Below are 18998 nucleotides of genomic sequence, written 5' to 3'. Positions count from 1 at the left end.
AAATTATATTTTAATTGTTATTTAAATGTAAAATATATTAAATAATATTAAATTTTTAAATTAAATTAAATAATTAATAAATTATAAATAAAAACAAATTATTAAAAACTTTTGTGTCGGAAGGAAATCTGATAACATAGTTATCGGATATCAATATCCGATGATTTTTTTCTTAAATTTTATTTTTTATTTAAAATTTAATAATAATTTAATTTAAATAAAAAAAATTATATTTTAATAATTATTAAAATATGAAAAAACATTAAATAATATTAAATTTTTAAACTAAATTAAATAGTTATGAAATTATAAATAAAAGATAAAGTTTTAAAAATTTTGTTAAAAGGATACAGAGTTAAAGATGTGTAAAATTACTTTAAATAGAAAGTGAAAAATAAAAAAGATATTTAATAAAGTTAAAAATAAATTTTTAAAAAAGTTGGAGCTACATAACAAAGACCTGAACGTACAGGATGAAACACCCAATATTTTATCCTCCGAGGAAGTGGGTTCTAGACTCACTTTGATTGAAAAACCCTTGATTGAATTTGAAAAAGAAAAAACTTGTAAAGCCAGACTGACAAGGAGATTTATCTCAATGAAAAATATTCAATGTGATGCTATTATTTTAAATGTTCATTGTAAAAAATAAATTAAAGCATTCATTAATCTTTTTAATTATGTTTCCTTTTTCAATTTTTAAGAAACCTTATTGTATATTACTTGTGGGGTTGGTCTAAGTAATATCGTGTTTAATTTAAGTTTTTCTCTTTATTTGGATGCTGAGTACTATTTCTTTTTTAAAGTTTTTAATTTTATAAAGGTACCATATTATAATTACTCTAAATAAACTTTGATATTGTATTTTTTATTCTTATTTAATAATATCTTTATTAGAATTTGACTGACTCTAACCGAGTATTAATAAAGTGAACATTCTAAGTTTTGTAGATTAAATTGTGGATTTGGTTTAGAAAATGAAAAATATAAGAATATGAGTAAGTGATGAAAAATAAATAAAAACAACCTAAATTGGTAATAATTAATAAAAGTTCAAGTCTTATTTTTTATAATAAATAACTTATTATATATATTTTACGAGTCTAATATAAAGTAAGAGCAACAACAAAAATAATTATTCAATGCAAGAGTATTATGATTGACACTGTTAAATACAAATAAAAATAATAATTGAATTATAAGACTTTTTTTTAATATAATTAATCAATAATCTTTTAATAAAACTTATAAGAAATTGGAATTATATTTAAATGTTTTGTACCACACGTAACAAATATATATTAATTACTTTTCAATAAAATTGTCTCCCCCACATGCTAGTTGCTTAATGTTATGTTTGTTTTTATTGATTTACTCGGGTGAGAAGATAAGAAGGAAAAACCACCTTGCCTTGGAAGATGGTGATTTGCATAATGACAAAAGGAAATCGATTCTGTTGTAATATTAAAGATAGGATAATTGGTTCTCCTGTTTTCAAAATAGATTATCTTCTCTCATGGATATAATTAATTGATAGCGTCTATAAGGACCATTAAATTCAAAAAAAAAAAAAAAAAGAAGGGGAGACAAGTGTATGCAACACGTGGACTAAAATGTTGAGGGTGTCATGTATATAAAAGCAAAATTTTTAAATGTTGAACTGTACTTCTTCTCTCAAATCTCTCTGACTTTTCTGAGTTTTTCTCCTCTTCCATCTCTCTACAATACTTCAATCTTTTTCTTCCATATGAAGTTCTCACTTCAATCTTCTATTGTTCTTTAAATAGGTAGTGCTTGAGTGTTGAGAATCCTCTATCTCTATCGATCAATTTGGTATTCTCCACATGGTAAGTGTTTTTCCTCTTTTCCGTTCATGTTAGGACTGTGATCATGCAACAAATCTGATTGCATGTAGCCTGTTGTGCATTCCTTCAATTCTAGCTTCAACTAGGTTCTAAAATTTGTATTTCATCATCATCATCTGGTGATTTGTAGGTGATTCTAATATTTCTGGAAGCACAAGTGTGTGACTAGAGTCTTCTTGAGCTTGGCTGTTTGAATTAGAGGTAAGGAAAGTTGGGCCTTTATTCAGTTCTGTGAAATTATGGGTTTTTGCATGAGTTAGATTTTTGTAGAAATTGTGATAAAATGCATGTGAACACCGTATTTAGATGCGATTATAATTAAACTGAAATTTGATGATGCTTGCTTATTTAAATATGTGTTGTTGGTTGGCTGTGTTATGAACTGTGAATTGGATGCTTATGAATTTGTATTGATGCACTGCAGTGATGATATTGAGTGGTTGATTAAAGAGAATTCTGTTAAATAGATTATTAGATCAATAGTTAAGAGAAATTGGGAATTTAAGGTCACATTATAGGAACTAAGGTAGTCAAAATTAGAATTGGGTATTTCAGGTTGTTCTGGTCAGTTTAGATAGCTTAGGTAAGTCAATTGTGACTTGTTAGAAGGGTCAAAAGAGTTAAAAACAGTTGCAAAATGTTAAAATTAGATTTGAGGCTCTAGGTTGATGAAATTGAGTATTTTGAATGAGAATCGATGCATAGCTGTTAAATAATGATGTTAGCAAGGGTTAAAATCAATTAAACAAGTTTAATTCATCATATAGATAAGTTTAGGATGGTTAGAAGTTCACAAAATTGGTTAGAATAGGCATTGGGGGTGAAAGTCGCAGAATTATGCAGATGTGGGGTTTTACAGATTTTGTAGATTCGCTGTGCGAGCAAATTCGCATAACGAGTTACAAGGCATTCGCATAGCGACTTTGGTGCGCTATGCAAACTGTTTCAGAGGGTTCCCCTCTGTTTAGTGAGTCACCTTGCGAAATTTCTCGCTTTGCCACTACTAGGGGTCTGGGAATTATTCAATTAATTAGAATAGCGCATAATAGGCGCTTTGCGAGAGTGTGAGGCCTGAAGCCCCTGTGGTTTAATTCGCAAGGCAATATAATTCGCTATGCAAATTTTACCTGAAAAGCTTCCCCGTTAGGAAAATTCGCTCAACGCACCAAGGGTGGTGCCTTGTGCAAATTTTTGTTGTCATGCCTTGCCTTCCCATCAGGAAAATTCGCTCAGCGCACCAAAGGTGGTACGTTGTGCGAATTTTTGTTGTCTTGTCTTGTGACCCTGTGCGTTGAGCGACTTGCTTCGCTCTGATTTGCTCTTTTCTTTTTCTTTCTTGATTAGTTAATGATGTATGATGCATGTATGGTCTGATATAGTATTCCATGTAATTATAAATAGAGAAATGGTATGTTGATGATTTAAAAAGGATAGATGTTGTGTTGAAAACGGTGAAATTGAGTATGAAAGTAAGATCTCTTGGTGAGATAATTTTCGTGTTTAAAATGAATACAGGAACTCGGTCTTGGGGGTTATTCTAACACTCTAATGATCTTTCATTCTCACATAGAGAAGATTGATGCATGTGGTGAGAGTAGTAGGAGGTCCTAGTGTAGGCGCTTCTTGGAGGCCTATTGCGCGGTAACGAACTTACCTTGTGTGTGGTAGGGTGAAACCCATTGGCAATGGCTTTGCAAAGCAGTAGAGGCCACCACAAGTGCACAAGTGCACAACTCGCCATAGTTCGATATTCATTCTAAGTCTGGACGTGTCTAGTCATGTGTTATGATAGGATAAGATGCTATACTTGATTTATGGTATGAAAATGATTTTATATTGCAATGTTATAGAATAACATGTACGCTTTTCAACCTAACTTACCCTTGCTATTTGGTATTGTCTTGTATGTCTGTGTTCTTCCTTTTGCAATGATCATCCATTTGGATGTGAGCAGAGGTAGATGAGGTACCTCTGGAGTAAGCTTTGGAGGGAGATGATGCAACCCCTAGTTCTTAGGATCTTTCTTAGATACTTAGCTTATATTTTGAAAGACTCCTATGTATGTAAAGTTTTAAATTTATAGACAATATTGGATGGCTGTAAACTTGTAACTCTACTTACATCCTTAAACTATTATGTCATATTATAATGTTTATCATTCGATATTATATAATTATATATATAATTTTTGTGATGTTACAGCGTCTCCTTCCTTCTGCATCGGTTTTAGATTTTATGTAATAATAATAGAAATAATAATGATAATGATTTCCAATTTTAACTTTTTTTTAATTTTAAATAACAACTTCAATTTTATTTTAACATAATTTTTACTATTTACGTTTAATTTATATGGCATGTATCCTCAGATAAAATAATGATAATCTAATTTTATTTATTAAAATATTTTTTAATTTATCATACTTATTATATTATATACAAACTTTTGTCTTAAATCCACTTAAATCATATCATATTTTTCTTAATCCAAACAACTCCAACTTCTATTTTTTTTTTCTTCTGGAGTCCACTCCTCCAAATTCAAATCCACATATAAGTTGTTATATTTCACCATGACATTCATTTTTTTACTAGTTACGAACCATTGATGATATTTCAAATTATTACAATAATTTACAAACAAAATCATAATTCATAGAAAAAAGAAAGAGAAGAAATATATAGGTTTAAATACTTATTTGATTACAATTTTCACTAAAATAGTTTAATTAGTGCCCTAATTTTTTTAGTCTTAATTAGATTCCAATTTTTTAAAAATTTAATACAATTTGGTCATTTATGTTAATAATGTAAGGATAGTGTGAAAGATATATAATGTGTTAATTCGTGATTTTTTAAAAATTTTCTAATTTTATTTCATTTTGAAAAAAAAAATTGTCTATATGTCAAGTTTGTATCGTGTTATGTGACGTTGTTAGTGTGATATGACAGTTATAGTCTCATATGTCAATTGAAGTGTTATGTGTTAGTCTCAATATCTTGTGACCTTGTGTCAATGTCACATGTTTTATATCGAGTTTAATTTTTATATTTGTTATTTTGATTCTATTTAGTTTATTTTTCTAAAAGAAATTAAATAATTTTGTTTTTCTTCGTGAGACCAAATTTAATTTGTATATAAATGTTATACTGATATTGTTATTTGTAACATCCCAAAAATATAGTATAAAATTGTATCAAGAGTCCTCGCAGATATGATATAATAGAATAGTTATAAACTAAAATATAAAGTATAAATTTTACTGTCATTCAAAATAACCATAAAATTTAAAACTTTATATACAACCCAACTACTACAAAACTATATACAATACTAATATATTAATCTATGTTGTCACGTCGTCCCCATCCAAAGCCTGCTCCAAGGACACTTCGTCTCCCTATGCTCAAATCCACATGATGGTAATACATACAAAACACAAGCACAAACAACAAGTGAACAATTTAAATAAAAAAAAAAAAATCATTAAAGGGAGTAAAAGTGGGATCGAGTGAAATACATTTTAACAGATTCAGATGCATTTCATTCAAACAATTCACCAAACAAAACCTCAAAACTAGGTGTCATTCTATTCCACTCCATCATTTCCTCAATCCAAACATAAGCTAAACACTCCATTGATCCATGAATATTATGCATTTAAAAAATCCATGATTATTTTTTTTTCATGAAAATGATGACTGTGTGAAATTACCTGACGGGAATGTGTGCAGCGACAAAATTGATGGAGGCGACGAACGAGATCACGGAACTGAAATTCGGTGACTTCTCTGCCTTCTTTGACCCATTGGTCCAGAATAGGACCCACTGGAATCATAGGGTCCGAAACCTTCAACACACGATTTTGAAGACTATCCAACACGCTTGTCGTCGAGTGCATGCATATTCCAAGAGACCCAGAAACAGAAATGCCAAAATTTTTCACAAGTTTGTATCTTGACCGTATTAGCATCATGATTCTTCCCTTTTGTCGATCTTAACTCAACTCCTTCACGCACTGCTACCTATCTTTCTCAGTACACTCGCAGAGAGAGAGAGTAGAACAGAGATTTCCTTATTTTGAGTTTTCCTTCTTCATTTTAGGGTTTGGCAGGCTCAACAAAATATTTTATCCTCCGAGGAAGTGGGTTCTAGGCCCAGTCTGTGGTTGAAAAACCACTTAATTGAATTTTGAAAAAGAAAAAACTTGTAAAGCCAGACAGACAAATAGATTTATTTCAATGAAAAATATACAATGTGATGCTATTATTTTAAATGGTCATTGTAAAAAATAAATTAAAGCATTCATTAATCTTTTTAATTATGTTTCCTTTTTTAACTTTTAAGAAACATTATTGCATATTACTTTTGTGGGGTTGGTCTAAGTAATATGGTGTTTAATTTAAGTTTGTTTCTTTATTTGAATGCTATGTTTTGTAGATCAAATTGTGGATTTGGTTTAGAAAATGAAAAATATAAGAATATGAGTAAGTTATGAAAAAATAAATAAAAACAACCTAAATTGGTAATAATTAATAAGAGTTCAAGTCTTATTTTTTATAATAAATAACTTATTATATATATTTTACAACTCTAATATAAAAGTAAGAGCAACCACAAAAAAAAAAAATTATTCAATGCAAGAGCATTATGATTGACACTGTTAAATACAAATAAAAATAATAATTGAATAATAAGACTTTATTTTTATATAATTAATCAATAATCTTTTAATAAAACTTATAAGAAATTGGAATTATATTTAAATGTTTTGTACTACACGTAACAAATATATATTAATTACTTTTCAATAAAATTGTCTCCCCCACATGCTAGTTGCTTAATGTCTTGGCTCCAGTGAGAAGATAAGAAGGAAAAACCACCTTACCTTATATACAATTAAGATTTAGACCTAAATAATTGATTCCTTGCCTTGGAAGATGGTGATTTGCAGAATGACAAAAGGAAATCGATTCTGTTGTAATATTAAAGACAGGATAATCTGTTCTCCTGTTTTCAAAATAGATTATCTTCTCTCGTGGATATAATTGAGAGTTCCTCTTTCTGCATCGGTTTTATATTTTATATAGTAATAATGATAATGGTTTCCAATTTTAACTTTTTTTTTTAATTTTAAATAACAACTTCAATTTCATTTTAACATAATTTTTATTATTTACATTTAATTTATATCACATGTATCCTCATATAAATAGTGATAATCTAATTTTCTCTATTAAAATCTTCTTTTAATATATCATACTTATTACATTATAGATAAACTTTTCTCTTAAATCTACTTAAATCATATCATATTTTTCTTAATCAAGAAAACCTCAACTTCACTTTCTTTTTTCTTCTAGAATCCACTCCAAATTCATCTTCAAATCCACATATACATTGTTATACTCAACAATGACATTCATTCTTTTACTAGTCATGAATATTGATGATATTTCAAATTATCACAATAATTTATAAACAAAATCATAAGTTTCATTTAATAGTTTAATTAGTGCGTCAATTTTTTAGTCTTAGATTTCAATTTTTTAAAAATTTCATACAATTTGATTATTTATGTTAATAATGTAAGATTAATGTGAAAGATATATAATTTGCTAGTTCGTGATTTTTTTAATTTTATTTTATTTTGGAAAAAAATTATCTACATGTCAAGTTTGTATCGTGCTATGTGACATTGTTAGTGTGATATACAATTATAATCTCATGTGTCAGAAGAAATGTCGTGTTAGTCTGAATGTCTTGTGACCTTGTGTCAATGTTACATGTTTTATATCGAGCATAATCTATTTATTTATTATTTTGATTCAATTTATTTTTTTTAAAAAGAAATTAAATAATTTTATTTTTCTTCGGATCAAATTTAATCTTTATATAAATATTATATTGATATTGTTATTAAAGTTGACATTTATATTAAATACTAATATTTTGAGTTGTTGAACGGATAAAAAGTTTATTAAATATTTATGAGAATATTTTTTATTAAATATGAAAAATAATAAAATGTATATGACATTTATTTATTATAACGATATCGGTAATTAAAATAGTGAATAATTGAATATTAAGTTTGTTTATAATAATATAAATTGAGTTTAAATATTGTCCACAATGATTTAATATAAAGTAATTTATTGAGTTTAGAATAATTGAATAAATAAAGTATATGTGTGTCAAAGAGTATTGTTTGAAATCATGTTTTTATATATAAATAAATAATTTTAATAATTGAATTAACTTAATTATTATCTTTTCTAATAGAAAAGGGAAAAATAAATTAACTTAAATTGTCATTGAATAGATCTTATATACACTTTTGAAGTTGTTTTTGACATGTATAATGTAAAATTATCTCACTTAATAAATTTAGTTTCACTGGATTAATTAGAACAACTTAAAATAATATGAAATAATTTATATGTTTTTGTTTTTATTCTCGAAATATCTATATACAGGTGACCACATGTGCAAAAAGGATTATAAATATAAGTCCAATCTTAAAGAAATATTTATTTTGACTTTATTGTCATTACAAAAACATAAATATATAATATTTTAAAACTAATTATAACTATATTATTAGACTAATTTTTAAATTTGTTTCATTTTTATCCTTAATTTCTCATAATGTTTGATTTTGTTATCCTACTTATTATTAAAAAGCATACCTAAAAAAAGAATAAAAATATTCAAATATTGAATTGAAGAAAGAGTTATAAAGAAACAATACTATCTACTATTGAATTATAAATGTTGACAAATTGACTGCGTATTAAATTACTTATAATTTTGTAAATTTTTATTTTTATTTAAATTTATGAAATTAAAATATTTTTAAAAAGATTAAGTTTGTTTAAATTTATATTTTACATTGAATTTTATTTAAATTTAATTTTAAAATTTAAAATTTTTTGTATTGATGTTTTATGACATCATTTTTATTTTAATTTATATTGAAATATTTTTTATAAATTTATAAAAAAAAACTACTAATATTACATTTAATAATTTTTACTAAATGTTAATTTTAATAAAAATATTAATACAATTTTTATATAAAAGTTAAATTCGGTGTTTGAAAGAAAATTAAAATTGAACGAAATTAAAATAATAAATACAAACTGAATTGAATACAAAACACACGTTAACATATAACACCATATTATAGTGACATTGTCACGTTACATGATACAAAATTGATATAAGGATAATTTTTTTAAAATAAAATAAAAATTGAAAAATTTAAATAAATTCTAAAAAAAATACGTGACTTGTATTTAACACAATTTGTACATTATTAATGGAAATATCTAATTTCACCACATTTTCAAAAATTAAAAACCTAAAAATAAAAAAAAAATTGAGACAGTAATTTAAAATATTTTGATGAAAATTATCTAAACCAAATATAAAGTATATTAAATGGTGATACATGGATAGAGATAAACACAACTGTATATATTATTGTATACATATCACAACTCAAAGAAACAAAGAGTGCAGACAAAGTTTACACATTATATGAGTATTAAGGAATGAATAGAAAATCAAAACCAGTAGATGTGAAGAATTTAAAGAATAATTTGTTGGTACAATGATATAGATGTAAGTTGCAGACAAATGGTGTGGCATGGATCAGTTTATGTCAGGACTTGGTGCAGAGGGTGGCACAAGACCTTTTGGAAGCAACCCTGCAAGGGTTTCAAGTGTTTTCATGTCTCCTCCAATATCTACTGGCCTTCTGGATCTTCCTATATCATTAAAAGGATAATCTCTTCCTTCTGCCAATGAAGTTTCCATGATCGAAGCAACTACAAACACAAACAATACCAAACATAGCAACATTTTCATCTGGTGCATGTAATAACGTCTCATTTTTTGGTGTAACTGTGGCTATGACTTTTTGGCAAGTTTTGGAAATTACTTATATACACATATATGTATACGGAAGTATGGAACAAAGTCACCATGAAGTAAACTGTGCCTGCCGGCTTTGTGAACTGAGATTGAGTGCAGCTAATGTTTTCTTGTACTTGCCGGCATATAAAGTTGCAGCTGTGGAATGTTGGATAGTCAAGATTGTTGGATTAATTATCAATGTATACCCGGTTCGCCATTTGTTTGATTGGAGTATACCATGATAGATTTCTTTGTAATTTAGTTCACTTTGTTTTTTCATTCATGAATGAAGAATAGAAGCATTATACAAAAATGCAACTTGGACTCTGATCCTTTATCGTAAGGGAAAAAAAAAAAAAAAACTAGTGGGGTGTAAGTTGATTTACTCTATCAAGTACAAAGTTGACGAGTCTATTGAAAAAGTGCAAGATAGGAATAGTGACCAAGGGCTTTACACAGACTTATGACATATTACCAAGGAGGAGAAAATAGAGTTTTTACCATGACATGAAGAGTAAAAAAAGGAGAAGATAACTCAAGTGTATGACAGATTAATTTTCAATGCAACGCAGAAAAAAGATTGATAGAATGTGTTGTCTTTTAAAATTATAGAGTACTTGTATCAACAAGTGTCAAGAACAAACTTTTTTAACTATCAAAGCAAAAGCTAAAAAAGAATAAATAACCCAACTAATAACATGTGTCAAGAAATTTCAAAGGATTTAATGAGTCTTTTTGCTGACCTACAGAATTTATATATACCACTATAGTTCATTATCTATAACCATTTTCTTATCTATCTATCTATCTATCTATCTATCTATCTATCTATCTATCTATATATATATATATATATATATTCATATATTCATGAGACATGTCAATAACTTGTACAAACAAATAGGGTCAACTACAACAATTCTTTAATCGAAATAGAAGACTTACAAAAAAATCGCTTAAAACCAGCACCACCACTCCATTTTCTCACTTTTCGATTCCCATCTCTTTATTTTTCAAATAACATGCACCCCAAAGACAGATGAAAAGAACTTTAAATAAAATTAACTTTTAGTACAAAATCTGCATAGCTGCCTCTGAAATACAAATGCTATCTTTAATGTTCAAACCGATATAATAATAAACTCTGGCCTCTTATTCCCAACACATAATGTTGGAACAAGTAACAAGGAAGAAACCACATATACCGAATAGTACAAGTCATCCTTGGAATTACAAGATTCAGCGTAAAGCCTAGTAACTTAATGATAATGTATTGTAATAAAAGAGGATTTCTATTGGTTCATAGTTGCTTGCAATCAGTGTTCACCAATATTAGCCACAAAAGAAAACATAAATAAAAGGTGAGCTAACAACGGTGGCACTGTGCCACAAGGTGAGCTTGCAACCACTTTACACATATACATAGCCAACAATGTGTGTGCACTCACACAAACTCATTAGCAACAGGTATACACAATGTTTAATCTGGTCGCCATCTACGAGGTTATATAACCAAGTTTGTCAACGAACATTTACCTAATAAGTTACACACAATTCTTGAAAATACAATCAGATGTAAACGAAACATTTGCCCGGTTATGTCCCACTCTAAACATCAGCACGATAAAAATGCAGCAAATTTATGGGTTCCACTTTTTCCTGAAACCAAAGCGTTCACAATAAATTTACTAAAGATGATATACAATTGAACATCTAATATTTCATTAAAATAAATGAAGAAATATTAAAGACCTCAAATATCTCTTCTGATTGTGAAGGGAAGTGAAACCCAGTTGAGCAATTCTGCAAAACTTCGGGGCTCTTGATCCATTCTCTGCGTGCATCACATGCTTTTATTTTGAATTTGAACATCTGCAAAAAGATTAGGCAATATCCGATCAATTCCAAGTAAACTTGTTTTCTGAACACATGACAAGTATTTACCAAGAACAGAAACAATGGTGCTAAAATCAAGATAGAATTTAAGTATTTGGTAAGCTGGAGAAATAAGCAAGAATTATCAATATAATAAACAAACCTGAGACAAAGAAAATTCTGGCTGTTCAACTCCATCTCCATCAATGACCATACCGGTACCTTGGCACTCTGGGCAGAATACAGTTCTTATATGCTTTTCTATATCTTTTGCTTTTCCAATTTTCTCACCATCTGAAGCAATCTTTCTCTTCACTATTCGTCTAACATTTGGACGAACTAAATGATTTGTGATTATCTCAAATTCACACAAGATTATCCAGTGTATAAGGCAGGATGTATGGAACACGTGAAATGCCTACAGATATATGCCAATGTAAATTGTCTAATTTAGTAAATGAAATATGCATATAATGAAGTTTAAATATCTCTAGCTCATTATTATCAAACAAACCAATATAGCAAAACTATATCTGAAATCAGGACACTAATAAAATGTCTTTACCCCAGTTTTATTCCGACTACTGCACGCTACTCTTCTAGTCTTCAAATTCAAAAGAGCAGCTACATCTTTACCGGGAAGCATTTTTTGTTGACAGATGTTACATACTTTCTCTGCTGCCAGCCGCTGCTTCCGTCTCAATTCTTTCCTCACAGCCTTGCTTGAAATGAACCTTGTACAAAGATGATGATTGTTGAATTGATCTAGTGTTAATCGTGTAGTGGAATTGTTCGAATCAGAAGACTCTTCCGCAGACGAATCATACTGATTGCTTAAAGAATCACTAATATCATCAGAGTCAGACAACGATGTCTTTCCCTTTCGGCCACCAGAAGCAGACGGTAACAATGACTTGACATCATCAAGCAAACCAGACCGACCAAGATCATAATTATAAGCAAAATTTACAATTGCAAAATCATGCTCTAGAACCTCAACACCATCTTGTTGATTATTACTTTTTTTTCCTAACCATTCACACCATATTCTTTTAATTCCACTCAACGCGCTGCACTTCTCAAGAAATCTTGCAGCAATCTTCCCCAAGCCCACTTCGCTGACTTTTACATCAAATATTTCATCTCCAATCAGCAAATGAGGAATCACTAGCCCACGCTCATCATCTTGCACGCCATCAGTCGAACATGGTTCAGCACTTGGCTGAACCCCGTTCCCAAACTTAACAATTGCAAGACTACTCTCGTTATTATTAAATTTCAACAACCTGTTTTGGTAACTATCCGCAACTTCTAAGTCTCTATCACTTTCAATAGAAGTATCAAAGAAAACAAGACCATCATTAAAAGGCCATGGTTTCGGTCCTAGGAGGGTAACCTTAGCAGCAGATAATCTCTCCTTATGAAGATTACCTTTCAAGTGATCAAACAGAACATCGTCACTATAACACGGTGCAAGACACAGAGTGCAGAAGTAAATGAATTTTTTCCCATTCTCACGCAACTCAACATACGGATGCCCTTGAGATCTAACAATTTTCAGTATCTTTCTCGCCGCCTGTTCCTTCGGATTGGAAACATCAGACTTCGGAGGCCCCAATTCCAACTTCCCAGCCATTCAAATTTTCGCAAACAAACCGTAAACGCAAAATTCAACACCAGATAATCTCCAATAACCAATTAACACACAAAGACAAGAGGAACCTCTCCTAAATTATAAAACCAGGAAACTCATAGCCATATTCCAGATCTCAAGGTCTCAGAGACACCACAGACTCCGTGCCAAACCCTAAAATAGCATAACGGAGAATTATCCGATACTAACTGACGGAAAATTCTCCTATATCCAAAGTTCGCACAGAGATAACTAACCACTCTAAGACACTAAGAACAAATGATTTCACGAATGGAAAACAAAGCATGAGTCGACGATATCCTACTGTAGGAATTCCAAGTTTAAACAGCGAAAAACGAAACGCGATGGAGAAATTTGGAGAGCGGTAAAAAGGACCTTAGAACGACGCCCTGAAAGGAGATATTCGAGGCGCAATCGGTATAGAACTGTTCGGTAATCTTGGAGATCGTCCGCGTCGGTGGAAAGCATCGAGAGCCACGGAGAGAATCTCGTAGGAGCACGAATCCTCCATTGACATCTCCATGTATAGCAGAGCACGAAGAATTGGAAGGTGCTTGGAGAGAAAGAGATAGAAAAAGTGAGGGAAAAAGGAGAGGGAAGAAGGAAGATGAAATGAAAAGCCTTATACAAACTCAAACACGAAACCAATATTAACAGAAATTTGAGACTCCCTTCAATTTTCACAGAAAATGATTAATTTTAATTAATTAACTCATTATTGCGACAACGTTCTCGGTTTGGACGGGGTTGTAGCCAAAGGGAAATGTTTTGGGTACATTTGAATTTTGAACAGAGATTTTTATTTTTATTTTCTTTTGCTTCAAGTATTAATTTAATTATTTTAATAATTATTTGGTTTAATATTGTTATCAAACATTAATAATATGCTTCACGAAAAAAAAAAATCATCATTAAAGGTTGATGCTAACTGGAGAACGATAATGGCAAAAAATTGCAACTCATCTAAATGAAATGAATACCCTGAAATGTACAAATGTCAGGGCATGCAGTTATGCCCTACTTCTCTTCTCTGTGACTTAAATTAGTATTGTGAAATTGAATATACAAATACATAAAATATAAAATTAAAATCAATTGAAAAATATAAAGTACTAGATCATTTAAATTACGGAAGAAAAATAAAATTACTGTTGCTGCCCAGGATCGAACTGGGGACCTTTAGTGTGTAAGACTAACGTGATAACCACTACACCACAGCAACTTAATGATGATTTTGTTAACTACTAGAATTAGAATTTCTAACTAAACGCAGTCCTAGCCGAAATATTCTCTAACATTCTGAAACTTGTACCATGACCAAAAATTAATAGGGTCTTTCATCCAGCACCAAGCATCTCATCATGTACTTTCAATTTTTTACAATATCTCTAATTAATTAGGTGATTATTTATTAATTTTATGTTTATTGATTATTTTTGTGTCTAGCACTGACTGCATCTCTATTTTTTCCTTATTACAAAACATGCACCGCTGCACCCTTTTTATTTGTATAAAGAAACTTACACCCAACATCCTATTTGAATTGCATCTCTGATCATCTTTTCTCTTTCTTGATCTTTTTTCTGTCCATTCCATTTGAAGTTTTCTTTTTCCAGTTGTGAATGTTTTACTGTAGCTTGGAATGGTGTGATGGTGCGTTCCTGGTGTGGTTGAAGTGCTTTGTGGTGGTGTTTGGGGTGCTTCTTCTTACTGTTGTTGGTGGTTGCATTGGTTGGTGGGAGATTGTTGTTGCGTTGTTTTAAATAAGGTTACGATTTTATCTGTCTTAATCTGTTTAGCATGAAATACACAACATATAATTCGAAAATGAATTTATCGACTATAGAGATCTGATGTGTGCGAAATCAGATATGGACATCCAGTGGACCGTTTTTCAACTTTCTAATTTTGATAAATATTTAATATAGGTTTAAATCATATTCATTATATGTTTAATTATTATTATATTAACTACATAAATTTATAACGTAAAAATATATAATTTTTAATTAATATAAATTTTATTGTATAAATATATTAAAATTAATTTAAAATAAAAAAATTTGATTATGTGCCCGGCTGTGGATATCCGATGTCGTGATTCTCGAATATCCACATCCGATTTATTTAATATTTTACATAAAATTTTTATTACATTACATTACTTACATAATTAATTTATTAGTTTATAATTATGTTTAAAATTATAAATTATTTTTTATGAATTTAGAATTTAATTAGATAATATATAATTGTTAAAAATTATTTTTTCTGAATTTTTGAAATTTAATATGAATATTTTAGAAAAATTAAAGTTGTGAAGATTGATATCGGATATATAAATCCGAAAATGGTATAGTCGGATGCCAATATTCGATCGGATATGGAGATCCAATTTACTTTTTGCGTTTGTATTTTTTTTTTCTTTTTCCATTAATGTTTGTTGCAAAAGTATTGATTCATAGATGTTCCAGCATGAAGAACTTTTCATAAGGTCTTTAGTAAATTTTGATGTTCAGTGAGTTATTTGTCTTCAACTGGTGAGTCTAAAATGAAATTAATGTTAAAGTTTAGTGGTTTTTAGCTGACATACCCAAAATGCTTTCTTGAACTAGGTTTACCCCGCTTTAAGTGTGCTGCTAGTGCTTAAACATTTCTTTCTGTGTTGATCTCAGAGTGATGGAGAGACTTTCTTTTTTTACAGGTATCTATGGAGACTGTGTTGGTAAACTGGTGAATGAGGAATAAGAGGGTATAACTCAATAAATCACTTGTCTTCCAAAATTTCTTAATCTTCTCCGTTAGTGTGTGCTTATAGTGCTGTGTAATATGTGCCTAAGAAGCAATGAAAAAAATAGAATAGAGGAAGAGGAAAGCTAAAGGAAACAGTGCTTTGTGTGCAAAAGAAAAAGAGAAGGGGAAAGGGGAAGGAAGAAATGATATCTGAGAACCACAGACGACTACTGTTGCTGCTGTAATAAAAAACAATCTTTGACCAAACTTAATATTTTGATATTTTAAATATTAAAAGCATTTTAATTACACGGTAATATGGAAATTTTTTAAAAGTTAGGAGGTGCAGGATGAAGGTAAAGGGTGAAACATCCAAATTAATATGGTCAAAGACTATGTCACGAATAGAGTTGTAAAAACGGATCATCTGATTCGGTCCACTACAGGTTGGTTACTGAGTCAATTTAATTCGATTAATTTATTAGTAAATTAAAAAAATTTGAATCTGACCCGACCCACCACAAATTGGTAAGTAAACTAGCTTACTTAATTACAATTTTTTTAAATTAAAAAATTATACAAACTTTCTATAATTCAAATATAAACAAATTTTACTCCCAAATTTTACTTGAAACATGGGTGTTTAATTAATTTTGAAAATAGAGAACTTAAATAATTTTTTCAAGCAAAAAATAATAATAAATATTTTTTTATAAAATTAAAATTAAATTTTAATAAAATAAAATTAGGTATGTGGGTTGGTGGGCCAACCCGGCCCATCACGGGTTCAACCTGCATGAGCTAGGAGCTAGGTTGAAATCTGACTCACATAAAAAATACAATTTTTTCAAACTCAACCTGACCCGAACCCGTGATTGATCAAATTGACCGTAGGTTGTGACCCATTTTGACAGCTCTAATTACCAATATTGTTGTTTTTTTTTATTTTTTATTTTTATTTCTCAGCTTTTCTATTTATAATACAATTCAAACCATTACAGAGAGCAACATTCTAAACTAAAAATAAAAATAAAAATCTAAAGTAATAAAATTAACTAAAACAAAGTTTTTTAACACACTTAAAATATTCACAAGTGGTTGCATTTTATGCTGACTGACAAAACCTGAAACATGTGGCACAATTAAAACAAATATTTAAGAAAATTATCAATCTATCATTACTTATAATTTTGACACCTATTCATTTATTTGGTTTTCTTGTCATTTCATATACAAATTAACCTTACACTATTTTTTATTCCGATTATTTGTCAATTGGATTGTATTCTTTTATTTTTTTTTTTAATCTTATTTTAAATGTAATTAAGTTGTATCAATTCTGAATGAGCAAATTATAATGAATTTTTAAACAATAGAAATTCAGTACACAGTTATTATACGATGTTTTATAACATGTTTCATACAAAACTATTTTAACAAATGTTAGTTGTAAAACAAAATTACTAATTTTGAATGATATACAATTTAAAACCAAAATTTCAGATAAAAAAATTATTTAATCATTTCTAAAGGGAAAAACATAACTCTTTGAAAATATAATTTACAAATGCATGCTAATTTTTACATGTTACATTTTAACTAAGTATAAATAAATGTGTAATATTAACATTGATGGAAGAATAAACAAATGCACTAAATGTATAAATTAAATAAGGATACTGTTACACATTATATAAATTCAACCATTTATCAAATATGATTAGTTGTTTGAACTCCTTCGCAATCTAATAACGTATTTAGCCATTAATAAGATCAGACGAAAGAAGCTACATGGATGGTTAGCATGTCATTATCATCCCATAACCATAAAGTTCTTAAGAGATCTTCAGCAAGCATAACAAAATGTTTTATTGTTTGCATATAATATACGTAGATGCTTGCATGTGTACTTTATTATATGTCTTCAAATTAAATATATATATATATATATATATATATATATATATATATTTCACTTATTTTGTTATAATTTTAAATTATAATAAAAATAATAAGATTAGGGGACTTTTAAATGTCATTATAAAAAAATCTTATTCTATTATAGTTAAAATTATGATGATATAATACTTATCAAATCTACACATATAACATTAATAAAGAAATTTTTTAATTATTATTTTAGTACTTTATGATCATATTGTCAACTATAGATAAGAAAGGGAAAGATCAATAATCACTGATGATCAAACAGTCCGAACACTAAAATATTATCACTACTACTAATTAACTTAACTAAAAACAAAATGTGATTGTCAATAATTAGGTTTTCATTAAATTGTCAACTATAAATACTTGAGGTAAAAAAAATAAATGATTGTATTTAATATATATATTAATTATTTGAACGACATAATTTTTTACAAGCAACTTTTCATTATACAAGACGAATGAAGAAGAACATTCCAATATTTAGAACACATCTGACATAATAAATAGTTGACATCCACCGTAACCAAAACAATTTTGATATAAATATATATATATATATATATATATATATGGTTATCAAACTTGCGAGTTTACGTAAATTCGTAAGAGTCGAATAAATTCGATTTGTAAACTCAACTCGTAAACTAGTAAGAATTTACTTTAGATAAAAAATACTATATAAATAATATCTTAATTCAAATAACTACAAAATTATATAACTTTAAATAAATAAAATTTATAGATATATAGTTCAAAAAAATAAATATTGTAAAACATAAATACTTGGATTATTGTCATTAATTTTGATGCATTTCATTAAATATATAATAAAAAAAGATCAAACGATCTTGTTTTTTTTAATTTTTCCCCTTTCAAGCTCGTAGAATCGCTCTAAACTCACGATTCTACTTTATCCTACCGATTTCACAATTAATTCTACCGAATTTATGCAGAAAAGAGTTTACTTTCGAGTTAACTCGAAAGTCATGTCTGAGAA

At 28.6% G+C, this 18998-nt stretch overlaps 3 protein-coding genes and 1 non-coding gene across 5 annotated transcripts in view; all 4 read right to left on the bottom strand.

The window, feature by feature from the left end:
* Positions 1 to 5985, bottom strand: part of LOC106754218 (pentatricopeptide repeat-containing protein At2g20710, mitochondrial) — a 9728-nt gene extending 3743 nt beyond the window's left edge. Inside the window, exon 1 of the mRNA XM_014636219.2 lies at positions 5926 to 5985. The gene's annotated coding sequence lies outside the window, so the exon portion shown is untranslated. The remainder of the gene's footprint in view (positions 1 to 5925) is intronic.
* LOC106754256 lies at positions 5068 to 5989 on the bottom strand. Its single transcript, XM_014636258.2, has 2 exons — positions 5582 to 5989; positions 5068 to 5266 (listed from the first exon to the last, which is right to left on the bottom strand). The coding sequence occupies exons 1-2, from the start codon at positions 5840 to 5842 to the stop codon at positions 5213 to 5215; spliced, it is 315 nt and encodes a 104-aa protein (XP_014491744.1). The 5' UTR covers positions 5843 to 5989; the 3' UTR covers positions 5068 to 5212.
* A 3381-nt stretch (positions 5990 to 9370) lies between these two features.
* Positions 9371 to 14010, bottom strand: LOC106754275. Of its 2 annotated transcripts, XR_002666894.1 has the most exons (5): positions 12230 to 14010; positions 11828 to 12082; positions 11542 to 11661; positions 11326 to 11448; positions 9371 to 9701 (listed from the first exon to the last, which is right to left on the bottom strand). XR_002666894.1 is itself a non-coding variant. In XM_014636295.2 (4 exons), exons 1-4 carry the CDS (start codon positions 13298 to 13300, stop codon positions 11398 to 11400), a joined length of 1497 nt encoding a protein of 498 aa, XP_014491781.1. In that variant the 5' UTR covers positions 13301 to 14010; the 3' UTR covers positions 10922 to 11397. The 2 variants fall into 2 exon arrangements, 1 of the variants encoding a protein (XP_014491781.1); XM_014636295.2 differs by lacking the exon at positions 9371 to 9701 and having other exon boundaries at positions 10922 to 11448.
* A 457-nt stretch (positions 14011 to 14467) lies between these two features.
* TRNAV-UAC lies at positions 14468 to 14540 on the bottom strand. Its single transcript has one exon. It is a non-coding gene; the product is annotated as a tRNA-Val (tRNA).
* Between the last annotated feature and the right edge of the window lie 4458 nt (positions 14541 to 18998).

Source organism: Vigna radiata, unplaced genomic scaffold (genome assembly GCF_000741045.1).
Source record: "Vigna radiata var. radiata cultivar VC1973A unplaced genomic scaffold, Vradiata_ver6 scaffold_86, whole genome shotgun sequence".
Lineage (NCBI taxonomy): Eukaryota > Viridiplantae > Streptophyta > Magnoliopsida > Fabales > Fabaceae > Vigna > Vigna radiata.
This window is presented reverse-complemented; position numbering and strand designations above follow the sequence as displayed.

What these genes read in the sequence shown, in the direction of transcription:
- LOC106754256 (XM_014636258.2), bottom strand. Translation starts at nt 5,842, where the DNA reads ATGATGCTAATACGGTCAAGATACAAACTTGTGAAAAATTTTGGCATT. An exon ending in GCTGCACACATTCCCGTCAG is followed by an intron (nt 5,267 to 5,581) that starts GTAATTTCACAC and finishes ATTTGAGCATAG; the next exon opens with GGAGACGAAGTGTCCTTGGA.
- LOC106754275 (XM_014636295.2), bottom strand. Translation starts at nt 13,300, where the DNA reads ATGGCTGGGAAGTTGGAATTGGGGCCTCCGAAGTCTGATGTTTCCAAT. An exon ending in CAGAATTTTCTTTGTCTCAG is followed by an intron (nt 11,662 to 11,827) that starts GTTTGTTTATTA and finishes ATCTTTTTGCAG; the next exon opens with ATGTTCAAATTCAAAATAAA. An exon ending in AATCAGAAGAGATATTTGAG is followed by an intron (nt 11,449 to 11,541) that starts GTCTTTAATATT and finishes CTTTGGTTTCAG; the next exon opens with GAAAAAGTGGAACCCATAAA.